At 39.4% G+C, this 19743-nt stretch overlaps 1 protein-coding gene across 5 annotated transcripts in view; it reads left to right on the forward strand.

Annotated features, from left to right (window-relative positions):
* Positions 1-19743, forward strand: part of PRRG1 (proline rich and Gla domain 1) — a 34568-nt gene that overhangs the window by 3685 nt on the left and 11140 nt on the right. For 4 of the 5 annotated variants that reach the window (XM_051811706.1, XM_051811704.1, XM_051811703.1 and 1 more), the window contains 2 exons: positions 14272-14320; positions 19215-19375. In XM_051811706.1, coding sequence (XP_051667666.1) covers positions 14311-14320; positions 19215-19375 — 171 coding nt within the window. In that variant the 5' untranslated portion in view covers positions 14272-14310. Of the gene's footprint in view, positions 1-5; positions 2727-14271; positions 14321-19214; positions 19376-19743 lie in introns of those variants that run through there. The other variant, XM_051811705.1, reaches the window with a different exon arrangement.

Below are 19743 nucleotides of genomic sequence, written 5' to 3' on the forward strand. Positions count from 1 at the left end.
TGAGTACTGGGAAAAACCTAAGCCATTTTGCGCTTCCACTTCCATTATTCCAGTAAATCTTCTGTGCTTCATTTCTTCCCATTTACTCAGCAAATGACACCAGATTTTCTATAGGCAAGACTTTTAAATTTTTTGGCATATCCTGTTAACAGCTTTTGCTTTCAGTTTCTCAACTCAATCCTGAACTTTGCTGCTGGTTTTCATCCTTCTCCTTCATGAATTCCCATCAGCTGTGTTTCCAGGATGCTGCCTTTCTCTGGCTGGTGTTTCTTTAATGGTTGATTTGCTTCAGCCTCCAAAGACAATCTGATTTCTTCCCCCACCCTTGCTTCCTTTCCTCTTCCACATTATAAACAAAAGCACTTGCATTATGCAGTAGAGAACCTTACAGAGCTGGCAGGGGAGTGGACTGAATGACCTCATGTCTGGCCTCTGTTCTCCTGCCAGCTATTTTTGAGTTCAGATGTTGGTAACTATTTGACCTTTTAAAATCTAATCTGACAATACCCAGCCCTTTCCTTGTTTACTTTTGTTTGGTTTACTGATTCTTGTTAAACAAAATTTGATGTGCATTTGTGAGGTGTGAAATACACTTAACCCATTCTTTCCTTGCCAGCACTTTTGATGGTACTGATTATCAAGTAATCTGTGTTTTAATCAAGGTTGCTGAATACCATTATTAAAATAGCTACATTTCAATATGAAGCCTGTTTTCATACTGGAAATTAAAGAAATTACATCCTAACCACCTAAAATCAGATAATGGATTTTGGCTTGCTTAGCAAACATATTTGTTGAGAGATGTTTTATATGTATTTCAGGCTATCGCTTATAATTAGTTAGATAAGCATTATGTAAAATATCTTTAATTTTTGATTAAAAATAGGCATCTGTTCAGAAAGAAATATGTAAAATCAGACAAGAAATATATTTGCACAGCCCAATATATTGGAGCTAGCATCCAGGGCTGAGATTCCTGAACAGTATAGTAGCACAAGTGCTGCCTGTTTTCAAACCAACAATGCTGCTTTGTGTAAATATTTTTTTTGAAACTAAGTATCTTGACATGGGGGAGAGACAGATTACTGTGCAATTGCATCTTGAAAGATCTTTGAGATTCCTTGCCTTTAACACATTGCACTGTGTTGTGTACCTGCTCAGTGGGGTGTTTCATATAAAGTGTTGAATCGGCCTCCTCATGTCACTTTTGAAAGGACTTTTGAAAATTGTCATCTTCTGTTCTAAGGTAACACACTCAACATATTTCCAGTTTTTCATTTAGTAGTCAGTCTGTACCAATATGATTACTCCCAAGAGTGGTCAAATTAAGTGATGCTAAAATCCAGAGAGACCATGTGAAGTGTAGGATTGGAGTAGTTTATTGTAGATTAAGCTTCTTAATCCTGGTGAAGTACTCATTTTATTGCCTGAAACTGCAGAACATCTATTTTTTCCAGAACTGTAGGGTAGGTGAGATTTTTCTGTTTGTTGGTTTACACCAAGATGTTATACCCTTTTGTTGTAATTCTGGATGTTTCTGTTTTGCTGAGCTCTTTGTGTTCCTGTAGTGTAACAATGGATGCCATGGACCAGTTTCAAGACTCACTTTACAGCAATTCCTCATTAAAGTCCCTATCACTAAATTAACTGTTAACTACCTAAACTGCAATATTTATAATAATTAGCTGTATTTCTAAATGTTTCCTACTTGGCATTAAAGAATGACTCAAAGTGTGAATTTGTTTGCTCACTGGTGCGAGGCAGTTTATGGAATTCCCAGGAAAATTCATGAATGGTTGATTCATCAGACAGGTGAACTTTAGCACCTGGCTGGACCCCCAGGTTTATCAGTGAGCTGTTGACTGACCTTGTCTGTATTCTTCAGCTTTTATTTGCAGACTTTTACTCTTCGAACTATTTGCTCAATAAACCTGGGGGGAGAAGCAACTTTCTGGTTTAACTTTCAGTCCCTTGTTCATTCTCATGGCTACGGGGAAGGACTGAATGAGGTTTCAGCAGCAGGATTATCAGCTAAACCTCTTGCTGCTCTTCCTATAGATTTCTCCCGTGGCAGCTGAAGTTAGCACGGTCCCTGACATTCCATTGCAACACTGCTGAGCAGCTCTGAGCATCAGAAATGCAACAGACTCACTGTACTACTTTCTGTTTGTTACTGTTGGTTGTCAGAGCTGTGGACAGCAGCAAAATAAAGGCATGGCACACAGTGTGTGGCTGGGTAAGCAGCTTAACTGATCTAAGCTTCTCCTGCTGCCTGAAAACAGGAGTCCTTCCTTTTCCACTCCATCCTTGCCATGTTTTGTGTTTTGACTGCTTCCCTTGTGCTGGCACTAGCACTCTTAATGCTCTGCAGTCGACTGAACCAGGGAGCTGATTTGTTTTATTGCAAAACAAGCATCCTGACACACATGCACACAAAAAGCTTTTCACTGGGTGCTGCCAGCCAGAACTTGTACTGACTCAGTGGAGGGAGTCTGTGTGTCTGTGTGTGTGGGACCACCTTCTCAGACAGAGCTTTAGCTGGGATTGATCTGAGTGCTGACTCCAGAACCATCAGAGAAGCAGCAGGGTATCAGTGTCTTCCTCTACTGACGTCTTTGAAGAACAGCAGCAAACTTCTCAAGAAGGAAAGTACAAGGAAATCCCTCAAAAAGACCAAGGACCCGGTGAACAGACCCTGGGGTCAAACTCAGAAAGAGAGAAGAAAGGTGAACAAACTCTTCCTTCATGGAAAGGCCATTTAGGGTGAACTGTAAAGAAGTGCCCAACTACAGGTGCCAAAAGCTCATCTGTAGTTGTCTCAGATGGAAATATCAAAGCACTTTCACTGTGGCCATTCTTAGGAACCCTTGGCAAAAGTTTGGTCAAAGTTTTCATCTCAGTGTAAGAAAGAAATTTTTTTTACACTGAGATCAGTCATTCACTGGAACAACCTGCCCAGGAACATGGTGAAGTCCCAGTCACTGGAGGTTTCTAGGATGCAGTTGGACAAGGATGGTAGATAACCTCAACAGGGCTCCCTTTCCACAGAACATTGGACCAGACAAATCTTTTGAGCTTCCTTCCAACCTGGGCTGCACTGTGATTCTATGAAATTTTGTGTGTAAAGTGATCTACACCAGAAACACAAAAGGTGGAGATGCACAAGCTGACAGGCAGCATGTCTAGGATTTCTCCAATGACTTCTTCAGTGAACACACAAATGAATGAGTTGCCAGATCTAAAAAATAGCAGTGATGTATTTCTTCTTATTAGAAGACTCCTCCACGTTTTCTGTGTGGAGAGTTTCCATGTGTTCAGCTTTGTGGAGGTGTGGGGGAACACCCTTTAAATCTCCCAAGAATAAAATGTTAGACATGTTAGATTTTGTAGAGAATCTGTCAGTTGTGAATGAAGTTTTCAAGAGCTAACTTTATTTTCATTCTGTATATGCTTTTGACACAATTAAGATAAATTATGTCTTTAAATAGTTGGTTGCACACACACAAATTTGACACACTAATTTGGCATATTAGTGTTAGGAACTTTAATATGTGTAAAATTTTTTTGTTCTAAGTCTTTTAAAACAGATTTCTAAAGCAAACATCCTCTGCATTGTTTTGTTACATATTTTTTTGTGCTTTACTCAGGCAGAATGGATATTGTACTGAATCACTTCATAAGGAGCAGAAGAGCAACAGTAGAATTGTTGTTTTAGTTTTGGGAGCTGCACTTGTGTTTTCACAGTGCTGAAAAGCATGGAAAACTCTTTTTATAAGTATGACCTGATACTGGTAGTTCTGTGACTGTTGGAACTCATGCAGCTTTGTTTTGTATGGATTTATGCTGTGTGATTGATCAGCTCTGACTTAGATCTTTACTGGGACATTTATTTCTTCATAAATGACAGTTTGAATTAGATGTTAAGGCATCTTCCAGTCTTCTCTTGAGCTACGATGTTCAGAATGCCTCCATCCTCTAGATCAGTGTGCTTTCTTTAGGAAAACTTCCATGAATTTAAGGTTTTCTGCTGTTCTGTAGTAATTGATTGGAAAGGGCCAATGAGTAAAGTTGTTGGACTAGAGGACAACACAAAGCCCTTATTACTGAATGCAAACAATCATGAAATAGAAAAACTGTGTTAACACACTTTGAAAAGAAATGCTGTTGATGTTTTCAGTTTTTGCATTTTTAGTAATTCTTACAGAATTACACCCATTTAAAATAAAAATTCATCCTTGATTTCAGTCTTATGAAACCAAATGTAATCTATGTTTTAGAGGCTGCAAGGTAGCTAAGGAGGGATGCAGAACTAGCTCCCTGAGTGGTTAGTTTTGGTGGCAGATAAAGTCTGGAAAGTTCACATTTCCTTTCTGCTGCTGTTCTAGAGAGGAAGGGGTAGAGGAGGAGAGGTTGGTGGGAGAGAGGCAAATCTCTGGTGCAGAGCACAGAACTGCATCAGCCCATCAAAGGGCTGATCCTCAGTAAAGAGTGGGTATCTGTGGCAGGAAAGAGGTAAAATTCCTTGACTCCTGTTCAAGGCTGAAGCCAAAACACCATATGTTTGAGCTGGAGTATTTTGTGTGTAGGTTTGTTCCAATCCTACTCAGAAAAAATGAAGTGCAATGTGTGTATAATGTGTGTATCTTAATGTATTTGGAAATCCAGGTAAAGTTGATGTGAGGGGTAATGGGTGTGGGTGTTGAGAGAGGGAAATAATAGTATTTAAAACATTTTTTCCGTGTTTTGTAGGGCTATTTACCCTTCTGCTTTACTGCAGCTGTTCTTTGGATTCTAGTGGTGTACAACTTTAGTGCATTCTCTTTATGCAATTTGCCAGTGTGACAGAAAATTTAATAAAATCTGCAAAGGAGCTGTGCCTCATTATCTTTTCCCTAGTTACCATATAATTCAATAAGATGAAAAATGTGTTTATGACTCTTTCATAACTTCTATGCAATTTGATTTTTGGTTGACTGGAAAATCCCATTAAAACATGCTCTGAAATGTAGTCATATATGCATTGCTTCAGGGGAGGACAGGCAGGGTGGAAATTTATATTAAAGCATGCTGACGGTGCATAAATACTTGGAAGAGAAGGCTTTGTCTGCACATTTCTCTAGTTTAGTTTAGCACTTCACAAAGAAATTTACACTTTGTTGGTTTTGGGTTAATTTTTCTCAAATAGATGAGGAGTTAGATGTTGGCCTACCAAACAACTGCTAAATGCAATATCTGTCCAGACCAGAATATTTAGCTCATCGCAGAAAAGCCAAATAAACGTTATGAAGAAGTAGGCTTATGTTTGCTATGAAATTATTGTATACAAAACAAAGATACCAATGTGAAATTATCCAGGTTTCTTTTCACAACAAAAATGCATGTTCTGAGAGCTAGAATATTTCTGGGATTTTTTAATAGATACTTGAAAAATACTGGTAGTTTAGTGGGAAACTGAATTTTAAAAGTAGCTATTGCTCCTTGCCTTTCACAGTATTGTAATAATTTCAAGAAAAACTTCAGTGAATTGAGGATAATCTTTTTCAAATGTATGGAATTGTCAGGTCTCTCTGTGAAAAGAGCAGATTTGAGTATTGGATACAGTTTGATACAGTTGGAGGCTGAATTTTGTGCAGCCAGTTTGTGTTATTTGGAAAATCCGTAAAAGGTATTATTTGTGACACTAAAGTAATGGGTTTGCTTTATAAGCTGTGTTGGAGAAGAAAGTATCTATAAGAGTTTCAGAGCAGGATGAATGTTACATTGTTGGCTTTGATCTTGTGACCTTCTGTCAGTGGACAAACACTGTATCTGCAATGAAATTACATTTTTGAATGGACTGTACTCAGATACTGTTACTTGGCCCTTTTCTCTCATGCCTGGAGAGATACAGTCTGAAGTAAAGGTAGCATTCTTTTTACTTTTCTAGTTTTTATTTCTCTCCTACCTAATCCATGAGTGCTTTTAAAAGGTAGAAGGCAGTGTTATAATCTACTTTCTGCTTATTCTGAAAGTTTTGATGCATTTATTTGGGAGACTCAGAGCCAATGAAAAAGGGAGATTGTAGATAATAAGTAGGATCTATTCAAGAGACCACTTACCATCTGTCAGCTCAGTTTCTGGTTATGTGGTGGTATTATGTGCTGATAGATACTTCCCTGGTCCTGATTTAATTTGAACCACTTTGGAGAGGAACTGGATGTAGTTGTTGGGCACTGAACTGCTTCCCTGCTTTCATAGCTAGGTAGTTACTGATAAAAGGTTACAATTAGATCAGCTCAGTGTCTGCCTTCTCTGAACTGAGTGCTTTGTGGTTATTTAAACACAAAGGATATTTCCTTTTTTTTTTCTTCTTCTTCTTTCCGTGTAAATAATAACATGTAATTTTTAATCCCTACACAATCCAGTATTCAATTGAAGTTGAGAGCTGCTGACTGTTCCTTGGTTTGTTGTCTGTAAAGCATCAGGAGATGGTCTGAACTACAAAATGAAAGTTGGCTTGATCATAACTTACAAAACAGATGCAAACATTTCATTTGTATGAAAACAGGAACAAAATAGGGGAAGAAAATTAAATGAATGCACATTCAGAGCATCTAATTTAGGGAGGCTGTGAGTGAAAACATGCTATAAAGGAAACATTCTGCAGCAATTCTGATACAAGTCATGGGGTTTTTTTCTTGAAAAGCACTAGCAGGTCCATTGATTGTTTTATCTTTCTATAAATTTAAAAATACTTGATAGTTATTCAATAAGCAGCTGTCACCTTACTAGTATAACATAAGATTTTGTCAATATGTTATTTAACACTTCAAGCACCTTTAAATGCGTGGCAAAAGGATCATGCAGTTTCTCTGGCTTCTTGTGTATTGATTTGGTGTGTTACTTTATGGTTTTAGAAACTGGTAACATTTTGGAGAAGAACTTACTGTAAATACTGATAATGGTGATCATAAACTGGATGTTAATTCTGTAATCTGTAATTGCAAGTTTCCAGTCTTTGGGTGTGTGAGGGGAGAATGTGCTTTTTTGTTTGTGGAGGTATTTTTGGGGAAGTGAGGAGAGGCTGGGTTTTCTCCTAGTTCCCGGATTAGGTATCTGTGTGTGTCCTTTTCTGGTGTTTCTGAGCAACCACTCTGGTATTTCAGGTTTTTGGCCTTAGATTGGTGCCTGTGGTATCCTGTGCATTAGCAGTATTTAATTTCCACAGTAAGAACATAACATTTGAATTCAAGAGACAAGCACATAGACTGAGATTCAGAAATATTATTCACTGTGGTAAGGTTTTTTGGTTTTGAGAAGTTTTTTTTGTTTGGTTTGAGTTTTTGCTCAAGGGAGAGCCTCATGTTACCTTTGTTTCTGTCAACGTGTTTGTCAGATAATTTTGTAGCTTTATGGGAAGTTTTGCCAGACATTCACTATCATCCCATAACAACCTTTGGCTTTTTCCTGTGGAGTCATTTACACAGTTTCCTTCCTCATAGCTTCTTACTGTTTTGAGTGCAGTCATACAGTACACATTGGATGGATCTCCAGTAGCATTTTGGTTCAGATTAGGAATGTGTTTGGAAAGCAAATCTCCCAATTGTCACCACTTACTGTGCTTTGGTTTGTGCTGCAGAATCATTTCAAAGCACTCAGTCTAAATTATTTTTGGATGAAGGTAAACCAGAAGATACTCTTCAAGAGCACACCCGCTGCAGTCCCACTGCCACAGGGTGCTCAGCTCATGGAATGAAATTGTAGCTACCCCAAAATAAAATTCTCGACCTGTGTTGTGTAAATAGTGTCCTCAGCACCAATTGTTTTGTTCTTCAGGTGCACTGGTATTGCTCTGCATTCCTAGGTAATGTGCCTATAGTCATGAATAGAGATAATTATTATGCACTTAGAGGTAATTATTCTCGGCCACTGTAATTGCTTCAGATAAAGAGTCCAGCTATTCAAGCCTAGGTTAGAACAGACGATATCCAAGTGTCTGACAACCTGAGTTTTATTTGGAAGCTGAGACTTAAACAGTAATTAGGTCAGGGAGCACCAGAGATGTAATGAAGCTGTTTTCCTCTTTCTGTTACCTTTTGACCTTTCCTGCTTTATTAATCTGAGTTCTCCTTCATTCTCTAACATGCTTATCCTTATTAGCCAGCCACTGACCCAAATTACCACAATATTCTGACACCTCATGTGTGCTGCCAGCAGCTCTTTCCCTCTTCTCATCTCTTCAGCTTATTTGAGTTCCCACCTAGCAAAGGGCTGTGCAGGCTGTGGCTGGTCCTGAACACGGTGTTATGATTCCTGACTACTTACTTTCTGCTGGCAAAATGGGTAGTGATTTACGGGCACCAAAGGTACCATGTTTCCTGAAATACTGCCACAATTGGTAAACCCATCTTTACCTCAGTGGCAACACTAATGGGTTTTCTTTGTTCTTCTTGGTCATTGATTTTCATGGAAAACTTTTGGGAGCACAGAAAAAAAATCTCAGTGTCAGATTTGGTTAAAAGGTATTGGGATAGGAGCAGAATGTAGAATAGGTGAGTAACACAGTATCATTAGTTTTGTGTCCAAACAAAATCAGAATAAAAACACATCCTGCTGCAGAAGCTATATTTAATTGTTCACCATTCTCACCTGAAAAGGAAGGAGAAGAATTAGTTATATCAACACTTCAGTGTTAAATACTCAGGTTAAATACTCAAAATTTGAATTCCTGAAGCATAGGAGATTGTCTAACCTAAAGCAATGTCTTCCAGCAGTAACTTACAGAAGAGAGAGGTGCCTGAAGCTCTGCTCTATGGGCTGCTCAGAAAGGCCTGGTCTCTTGAGGATTTGTGGAGTTCTGGTTTCCAAACAGATAGTTATGCAAGTGTTAAATTCTGCCTCCCAGGAACTGCTCCAGGTGGTCCCCAGGAGTTTAAAACAGTGCAACCTCCCAAAGTTCTTCCTCACTGAAGAGAAAATTTTGTTACTTCTCCTGCCTGATGTCCTGGTTGCCAAAATGTGTGTATCAGGAAAATGTTCTTGTCTGGTTTTGAAAGGGAGGGGAAGGGAGAGATATCTCAACTTGTGGTGATTCCCCCTTTGAACCTTAGGAGCCTGGAAATATCCAGAGAATAACCAGCCAGAATATTGATATAACTTTAACAGGAAAAAAAACCACAAGTGCAGAAGGGGTGAAGTTGAGGGAGAAGCTTAGCCTTCAGTCTCTGCCAGCTGAAGTCCTGCCCAGCTGCAGTTGTGAGGAGCCACCTTCTCTCTGCTCTCAGGGCGGTGTTGCAGAGCTGTGCTCAGGCTGCTTGCTCTGTGAGTAATGATGGGTTTCACTGGGTTAAAGGTGCAGTGGCACTCTGCTAAGTACAGGTTTCTCTTAGTGACCTGGTCTGTGGCTTTGGGTCCTTATGTCATCAGAATTAATGATGACGTTTTCTAATGCTGTGATCAGATAGCATCTACAAAGCAGAGGGGTTTTTTTCAGTTCTCTGTTTTACTCTTATCCTTGTCCTATGTAGTCTGAGGTGGGACAAATCTTTTGCATCCTTGTCTGATAGAGTAGTTTCCAAAATCCCTCTTTATTCCCACCAAATTTCCTGAAAAAACATGCTGTTAAGAGCAATTTAATAAATACAAGGTTCTTCTATATCCTATATCCTATTCTGTTCAGAGAAAAATAAATCTATTTCTTCAGCATTTGAATCCATGTAAATTATTTGGTACGCTTTTCCTGGGAAGCAAGTTCCTGTGAAACAGATAATAATAAGTAAAATTTTAGTCTTCTGTAACATTTTTTCCAAGGATATAAAAGATGTATGTGGTGGGACTGGTATTTTTATGTAGGCACATAATGCATTTTGAATAAATGGCAGTCAGATAATTAAATAACTACACAGGAAGACAGATTGATAATCTTTTAATATTTCTTCTAAACAGACCTCCCACAGGAGTGTTTCAGTTTTTGCTTTGCACCTGGTTTGGGGCTGAGGGCTAGAAAAGGGGTGTTTATTTTTAGACAGAACATCTACTAATGTTTTAGTTAACAGTGTCCCTTGAATGGACCTGCTTTCATAAAAAGCTCAAGAAAAATTTAAATATTTATAACTTTAAGAAATTATATAGCTCTATGTGGCATCTGGTTATAAATTGTGTCCCAGTGGTTTCATTAATGGTACAGATTACAAAACTAAAATTAACACTTGAATGTTATGTTAAGAATTCTATTGCAGAATGAAAAAAGCCACTTCCCTCTTCCCTACCTGGATGCTGTCAGGCTCATCCCTCCCCAACTGTGAGAGGAGCATGGTGGCCTTGCAGTGTTTTAAGTCTCTGTTAATGCAGCAGGTGAGAAACTAAGTGAGAGACAATACCACTGCTGCTTTACATTAGCCTTATTTTCTCTTCTCTTTCTAATCCCTTCTCTTAAGGACTTGCTTTGTTCTTGATGTTCTGTATCCTTAGAACACGTGACAGTGAGTGAGAACAGTGCAGGCAGTTTTGTGTGCCCTCAATCAGATCCTCTGTCCTGTAATGGTACATGCTGCACACGAGTTTCCATTAGTCAGGAAATGTACCCAGAAGAGGTGTGTGCTGCCAACTGAAGATGGTTATCTTAATAAGTGCAACAAAATCTTGCAGAAATATTGTCTTAAACCAACAACTTTTAATGCTGAAATTAGTTACCTTTAGAATTTAAGGGATACACTGCACTGCTAGAATATGATTACCAGCTTTGGAAACGTGTACACAAATATTCTATGCTTTATGCTTATAGATAGTGCAGGCAAGGTTTGGGCACTTTCAGGATTGAGGAGAAGAAAATTTAGGTTAGTTGTGGAAAGAAATGTACATCTTGGTTTGTTACTTCAACATTAGGTCCTTGAGCTTCCATGCAAAATATTTCCCCTTGGTAAGAGACTGCACCCCTTTGGTGGTGAGCAGGGTGCTGCTGGTAAATAGCACAGGCCTTGTTGGTGTGTCTCCTTGGCTGTCTCACACACTTTAGAACTTGTGTTCTTATTGAGTCATTATAATTCCTGCCAAGAGTGGACGGTTCATTGTTTTCTTGTCATGTTTTTTAACCATTTTACCAACAGCCAAGCAGGCAGTGAGGAAAGATCACGTGTTGGTTTGGGTAAGTCAGCTGCCACTGAACTCAGACTTCAACACTCAGCGTGGCTGTAGAGCTGCCCATGCTGTCCACCCTGTTGTCACTTTTTCCACAAGCAAATTTAAGGTGATATGTAACCTTGTGGAGGGAATAATATATAGAAGGGGAATTCCTGAAACAATAAACATTGGTGTTACTAGTAAGATACTATTGGAGGTGGGGGTGGTGGTGAGGACTATGTGTTCTTGTGTATGTATATGAAAAAGATTGCTCTGTATGCATAGGCTTCAGTAAGGTTTGTGAAGACTTAAAAGCAGAAAACTAAATAAAGAGCTGGGTAGAGGAATAAATGAGTCAGTAGCAAGTCAAGATGTTCCTGTGGTGTGGTCAGCCCTCTTCAGCTTTATTAGCTGGTTTATGACGGTAAAAAAGATTTTTGTACTTGTCTATGTTCTGTCCTTTCTTCCAAGCAACCTTTGAACTATTTAGTCAGTTTGAACCAAGCCAGTCAGAGAAGAGGATTAAAATATAATTAAACTCCTTCCCTTTAGGGGAAGGGACAGTTAAGTAGAGGGTGAAGGCACAGGTGGTTCCTCTGCAGTGGGAGAGTTTGTTCTGTGAGTGAAACGTCTGTGTAGTGGCAGGGCAGCCATTGCCCCTGTCCTTAATCAACCTCTTGCCCAGTAGGTTTTTGGATGTCATAGGAGGAAGCTATGACTTGTGGGAGCTTGGAAATGAAGGTTGAGGAGATATAGAGAGGAAAGTCAGGGGAACATAGAAAAGACACACATTTGGTGGAAAATGGACATGATTAGTTCCAGGGAGCTCTAAATACTTGTAATTCCTGTAAGAATTTAATATAGATTGATGAAGGGGAGTACTACAGCCACTGATTGGAAAACTGTATTTGAGATTTCCTAGAGAAGGACATACTGTTTCCTTCTGTAATGAAGGAGGTAAAGAAAAATGTAATTTGTGTTTTGCAGCCACTTCAGGAAATCTTTATTTTGTCATCAACTCATAATATACCTACCTTTGAAGAAATTAAAATGTGATTTTCCTTCTGTGTTTTCTTTTTTTTTTTTCTTTTCCTCCTCCATGTGTTTTCCCCAGTTTCCCAGCTTGTGTATGTCAGTTTTCTGATGTTCATTCCCAGAGCTTATGATATACCAAGTACCTAGGTTGAGGTGCCAAGGCAGAGGCAGTGTCCTGCTGTGTTCCTGGTGGAAAACATCCTGTAGCAGGGGAGAGGCTTGTAAATTCCTCGTTTCCACCACAGTTCCAAGTAGGCAGAGCCATCAGAGCCATCTAGTTGTGACTCATGGATGTGGATGTGTATACTCTGCTGTTTTCTTTTTTAGTGTTTTTGAAATCCACACCCAAGTTATTTGTTAAGGGGATGAAATATTAAAGACTAACTGAAATTTATTGCAGAAAAATGACTCCATTAGAGAGGGGGAAAGCCTGGCAAGGTGTGTTTAATGCACAGCATTACTGCCACTTAAGAGAGCAAGGGAGCACTCATGGCTCTGCCTCTTCTGTTGCTGTATGTTTTATCTGATGTTTGCAAAAGCAGCCATCTGAAACTGCTGGGTAATAACTGGGAAAAAAAATAATGATGTAACAGGTGAAGAGAATAGTTACACCACTAGCCAGTTCTTTTGTGACCTGTTTATAAGTTTGGTAATTTCTTCATCACAGGTATTTGGGTTGTAACAATGTGGCTGCCCAGAAAATGATGCTAATTTTAATTTTATTCAAGAAGCAATTGGCAAATGTGGTTTGTCTTAGCACAGAGGAGTCTGGTAAGAAAAATTCAGTGTATTAAAAGAGGTCTTATATATATTCTGAAAAAAAATTTTAAGTCCTCTGCTTCTGTTAGCCTGCAATACTTAGTAATGACAAGCTAAACACTGTGGCGGTGAGATTTCAGACTGTTTTAATGTTTGCTGTTTATCCACATTTATTTACCTTTACAGAGATTTGATGAACTTCCTTTAAAATCAGTTTACTCCTTCATCCTACGAGTCTTGTAGTCCCAATCCTACAGTTTTGTTTAGCAGGCTGGGATGTCTTTACAGAGCTCCACTCACCTCAGCAGTCCTTACAAATACTGTTTACAAAGTCTGCTCTTACCTGATGAATTATGGTGTTGGACAGGCCATGCTGGAAACATTAACTTTTCCTCTTTTTTTACAACAGCCATGGCCAACCCTTTTTACAGAGAGGTTTGCTTATGAGGGTTTGGATTTATGAAAAGTGAGGACATCGGTGTGGTATATGTTGATGTGTAACCTGTCCTCTGAATTTGGGAGTAGGTAATTTATTAATTAAAAAAAAAACAAACACCTTTAACCTTGTGATGTTCTACTAACTTGGTTAGGTAGTTGTACCTTTCTTGTACTCTCCTGAAAGCTTTTGTTTTCTTAATTCTTCCCGTACTAATAAAGACTCCAAGACACAGAAAACAGTCCCTCAAACTACTCTTGCTGCCTTCAGATGCAGTTCTTGTTGGCTCTCTGCCTGGTGGGTGCAGTGAGCTTCAGGCACTTTAACTGAGAGCATCTCTTGTCTGTTCTCTTTCCAAGATGAGGTACAAAGTGCATGTAAGTTCTTGTAGGGCTGGTTGGGAGCCTCTCATGTATTGCAAGTTCCTTTGCCAAATTGCAGGCCTTGTTCTGCCCTTGCACTTTATGCAGGCATCCTGTTTTAATCAGTAGCTGACTCTGAATGTATTTACATATGTGTTCTGATTTCAAAAAATCTGATCCATGGACTCAACGTGTTGACTTGATCTCTGCAGAGTAAATTTAAGTCTTAGCTAAGGTATAAGTAATTACAGTGGAGAATGTAATACCTTTCAAGTTCAATTAGGCAAAACAGGCTGCATTACATTTTAAATGATACACACCCTTTCTTTCATATTAACATTTTTGTATATTCTGAATGTGAAAAGCCTTGAAAAAGGTTAAAGCATTCACCAATTCACAAGAGTTAACTTTTTTTGGATAGTATGCCTATATTACTGAAATTAGTTTGCCTGCAGTAGTGGTACATCTCAAAAGAGGGGTTAATCTTGATATATTTGTAACAGTATTAGGGAATCAAGAGAAACTTTTCCAAGTTCATCATAATTCACAAACTCAACAAGATGTTTCCTCTTTTGTTTACAGACTTGATACTGCAAGTTCCCTGCCTTGACAGCAATCATCATGGATAGTGGTAAGTTTGTTAACTTAGTGATGAGTGTGCATTTTTATTATTCCCTTTGAAGTGGGAGTAACACACCCCAGAACTGTCCTCTCCTCAAAATCCCAGTAACTTTGCACAAAACGTGCCCTCTGGCATTGAACTGGCTTGAATGTTATGTACAATGCAGATCTTTGCCCACGCTGATGTGAGCTGGAATCATATGACTGTTCTGACAGAGACCATTTGAAGACCATAATAATCACAGACTTACTTGTGACCCTTTGGAAGTTGGCTGCAGAATGAAAACCACAGAGCTCAATTTCCAGCCTTGAGTACTTTACTTTTAACTATTTTTAATCTTGTCCCAGTACCTCCAAATTTTTAGAGCAGAAGTTACTTTTTCAGCTTTACAAAGAAATGTACAAATCATTTTTCACCTCTCTGCCCTATTCAAACCAAATGGCTTTATTAAGATGGACTACAGAAAGACTCAAATTTAATAGCACCAGCTTCAAATTTAAGGTTAAATATTTATTTTTAGCATGGTGGTTTTAGTGGTGGTTTTAGTCTGCTTAGTTGTTGGGAAGGAGTCAAAAAAAGGAAGCCTCAATAATGGTCTCAATAGAGCTGGTTTTGGTGTCCAGAATGCCCCAGGCTTTGCTTTGGCCACATTTCTGTGTCCCAGAATATTTTTCCCACGCTCCTGCTCCCTGTTCCTTCTGTCACTAAAGACCTGAAGCCTGTTTTCTTTCCCTGTGACAGCTTCAACTGGCAGGCTGTGGTGTATTTATCCTCTCATGTCCTTGCCTGTCTCTGGTTCTGATTGAATTTCACCTTGGTAGAGTTTCCATCCTCTGTTAGGATACCATGAAGGTTTTACAGAGAATGTGTAATAGATTGATCTGACTATATTGTTCTCTTCAGTAATAATAAGTGAAACTAAGTCTTTGGAATTATTTTTCTGTAGCTTTCTGTTGCATAAAAACTTGGTAAAAGACAAGTGTTGCAGTTACACACAGAGCTCAACCATGTCTGAAGAAATAATGTATTCAAATGCATTAAAACTGCTGGTAGATATGTATCTTCATCTATATTCTACAAACACTGAGGGACTGAAAGAGACTTTAAATTACTTCTGTGTCTGTTTTACATAATGCCAAAATAATAATTTTTATTTTTATCTTGTATTTGCTAGTTAATCTCCTTTAAAAAAAAGTAAAAAAGTAAGTTTTATCGTGCTTCATTACTTTATTCTTGCCACATACAAGCCTTCCCTGATTGTGTTCAACTCCACAATAACAGCTGTAGTGAATTTGGCCACACTGGTTTAGCTGAAAATGCAAAGTAGGTTTTTTTTACACACTCCTATCCAACTATAACTGAATATCTACAGGATTATGATCCTGGAATACTAAGAAGTCAAAATGGATTCTTCAATGTGGTTCCATTCTCTCTTTTTATAGGGTTCATCAGGCAGTGACTGATTCTCATTAAATCCCTGTATTTCAATCAGTATCTTCATCAAAATTGCTTTGATTCATGTGTTCTCATGTTGCCTTGATGAATTTGTATTGATTTCTCAATAGGATTTGAAGTCACTAGCAGTGTGCAGAGCATTAAAAATGTCACATCAAAACAAACAAATTATTATACTTTATTTTTTTCCAGCCTTGCAGGTTCAAAAGCTGTTCCTGGTCTGGACTAACCAGAGATCATTATCAGACATCTTCAGAATTAATATGGGATGTAGTTTATTTTCCTCAGTGGGCTTTTTTTTGTCTCTGTGATGTATGCATTTTGTATACTATATTGTGAGAGAAGGCAGACTTTCTGAATATGAATGCTAAATAAAAAAGTTGGGCATTTAGATAGTCATATATTGACCGTTCTTCAATACTGAATTATCTTAATGTTTGCTGTTCTTTGTCAATGCATTTGAATCAGAAATGTATGTTTAGCTCCTTTTGGAAAACTAAAGTATTCCCTAGAAACTCATAGCAGTGTGTATCAAATGCAACATTTCTTAACATAACAGCTTTAAAACCTTTATTCTGTTTCTAAATTGGAATGTGCATGCAGAAAAAAAGATTTGTGTCTTGTTTCTGAGAACCAGAATCTTCAAGTCAGGGTACTTTCAGCTATCTGTGTTTTCCTGTATTTCTTTTCCCTCTGCATCCGGTACAAAGCTGTCATAATTTCTCTCATCGCTCTTTTCAGGGATGAATTCCAGCTGTGAAATGAAACTCCCTAGGTTTTATCTGCTGGAGGAAAGGAAACTTGATTTATAGTGCATTATCTACTCTTCAGTGACTCTTCATATGGGCACTCTTAAGAGAGTCTGGCCTGACACTTGTTCCCTTCAGGAATGCCCAAAAGGAGTTGGGAGAAGTAGGTGGAGTACCAGCAGTCCATCCCCTGGCATGGCTGTGTGCTGGCTTCCTCATGTGGACAAGTCCTTCAGCTCATCACCTTTAGGTGATCACTGAGGCATGTGAGGAGAAACCAGCTTCTTCAGGCCTAGAGGAGAGTCAGGAGAATTGTGTGGGAAATGGAAAGAAGCCATCTTTTTTTCTTTCCTTTTGAAGAGATTTATGTTATTTAGTCAGTGAATTTATAGGAGATGTCCATGTGCTCACCTGTGGTGCTGTAGAAAACCAAATTAGTGGGAGGTGCAGTTGTAGGGTTGGCACTGAACCCCTGGCACCATCGTGGATAGTGTCATTTGTGTGGTGCATGTGTGTACATGTATTAAAACTGGAAGTGAGTGCTGTTTTGGAATTTAATCTTCAGATCTTCATTTAATCCTTTGCAAAAGGAAGATCACTGTCAAATATTTGTAATCAAGTTGTGGTGGGTTAACCCTGGCTGGACACCAAGTGCCCACCAAACCTTCTGTCACTGCTCCTGGTCAGGGGAGAGAAAATACAGTGAAAGGCTCATGGATTAAGATAAGTAACTCACCAGTTACTGTCACAGGCAAAACAGGCTCAACTTGGGGAAATTATTTAAATTGTGAGAAAATAAAAACAAATCTTAAAACACTTTTTCTCCTTCCCTTCTGCCTGGTCTCAACTTTACTCTCCATTTCTCTACCTCCTCCCCCCAGCAACACAGAGGGATGGGGATTGGGGGCTGCAGTCAGTTCATCACACACTATCTCTGCTACTCCTTCCTTCTCAGGGGAAGGACTTCATCACTCTTCCCCTGCTCTGGCATGGGGCCCTCCCATGGGTGCAGTCCTTTGGAAACAGTCTGCTCCAGTGTGGGTCCTTCACAGAGTCCACAGGTCCTGCCAGGAGCCTGCTCCAACATGGTCTTCCTGCAGCCTCCTTTGGGCATCCATCTGCTCCACTGTGGGATCCTCCACAAGCTGCAGGTGGATCTCTGCTCCACCGTGGACCTCCATGGGCTGCAGGGACACAGCCTCACCATGCTCTGCACCATGGGCTGCAAGGGAATATCTGCTCCAGCACCTGGAGCATTTTCTACCTCTCCTGCTTCCCCAACCTCAGTGTCTGCAGGGCTGTTGCTCTCATATATTCTCACTCCTCTGCTGCTGCAGTTGCACAGAGCTTTTTTACCCTTCTGAAGTATGTTATCCCCAAGGTGCCACCACCATCCCTGTTGGGCTCAGCCTTGGCCAGCAGCAGGTCTGTCTCAGACAGAGGGGAATTTTCTAACGGCCTCTCACAGAAACCACCCCTGTAGCCTTGCCACTACCAAAACCTTGCCACATAAACCCATAATAAAACCCACTAAATAAAATGAAATTCAAGTAGATCAACCTAATTATGCTAATCATTGCTGACAGATGACATCTATCTAAAGCAAAAGCGCAGTGATCATATTTGTTTACTTGCTGCCCTCCTTCTGTAACATTAAAAATCAGATGATTAAGGGAAAAAAACCCCTTCAGATTAAGTGTAAATGAAGCAATGCACAAATGATTGCATAGGTCAGGAAAGTGATATGACTGCATTAGTGTGGCAGTGCATTGAATAATCGTCCCCTCTTGCTGGCAATGAGAGCCCAAGAGCAGTGTAGCACTGACATGGTGTTCCTGCTTCCTGACCTGAAATACCTGGAGAATTTCTGCAGCATTTACTGCAGATGTACCTCCCAGGTAATTCAGTCTGATGAATTTTGGAGTGTTCCACTTGCTGCATATTACTGTAAAAACCATTGGCGCAGGGAGTTTGAGGGAAAGCTGGAACATCAGAAAAAAAGGGAGAAGTAAAGAACACAAATAAAGAATACCTGTGTCAGAACACTGGTTGCCTTTTGGAATCGTTTTATTTGATTAATCAAATAAGGTGAGGTTTTGTGTATGATTAAAGAAAATAGAGGCCAGTTCCCCCCACAGCTCCAAAAGGGTACCCATTTCATGGTTGAGATTTCTGGAGTGAAGGGAGCCAGTCTGCTTCGAAGTTGCTTCGGAAAACTTAACAGACTAAAACATTGATAAATGCAGCTGTTCTGATGTGAATGACTCTGGGTAATAGCCATAAATATTTATAAAAAAAGCTTCAGAGCATTTTGGCTGTGATGTCCTCCGGCAGTTGCAAATCTCATTTTGTTTGTTCTGTGTCATCTTAGTTTAAGAAGTTGCTTAAGTTGAGCATGTGCCTGTCTCATCTGAGCACTTCTTAGGCACCAGCTTCAGGCTTGTTGAAGCACACAGGACTATGATGCTGAATTGAGGTCTATTGCATTTATGCCACTATAGCAATAACTACTGAAATTGTAGGCCCAACTCCTTACAACAGTGAACAAAACTGGGAGACACCTTTTATCATATGAAATAAAAGGGAAAACTTTGAAAAAGCGTTTTCTTACAAGCACGTTTTCTTTGAACAACTCTAGCATGAGGTTTTGGGTATCTATTTTAGAACTGACCTTTGTTGTCTCACCTCTTCTTGTTCAGTGTTCTTAACAGAGGACAAAGCCAACTCTGTGTTAAAAAGATACCCAAGAGCCAACACGTTTCTGGAAGAATTAAAGCAAGGTGACATAGAACATGAATGCAGAGAAGAAATCTGTAGCTATGAAGAAGCAAGAGAAGCATTTGAAAATGAGGAAAAAACGGTATGTTATGTTGTGTATTTAAAGATGGGTGGGGTGTACTGATGCTTAATTTTTCGCTGTGCTGAATGCTTGTATGTTATCCAACACTACATAAGATTTGGTTTAATTTTGGTAGTGTTTCTTTAAGCAAATTAAGTGAACTGTGGAAACGGATGGACTGCACAGCAGTAGCTTTCAAATCCATCCTAGAATTATAGAAAGGCTTGGATGGAAAGGGATCCTAAAGACCATCTAGTTCCAACCTCACCACCCCCCATGAAGAGGGATGCCACTCACTAGATCAGGTTGCTCAGAGCTCCATCCAACCTGGCCTTGAACACTTCCAGGGATGGGGCAGACACTTCTCTGGGCAATGTGCTCCAGTGCCT

The sequence above is a fragment of the Manacus candei genome, unplaced genomic scaffold (genome assembly GCF_025592945.1).
Source record: "Manacus candei isolate 608988 ecotype Guabito, Panama unplaced genomic scaffold, ASM2559294v1 h1tg000083l, whole genome shotgun sequence".
Classification (NCBI taxonomy): domain Eukaryota; kingdom Metazoa; phylum Chordata; class Aves; order Passeriformes; family Pipridae; genus Manacus; species Manacus candei.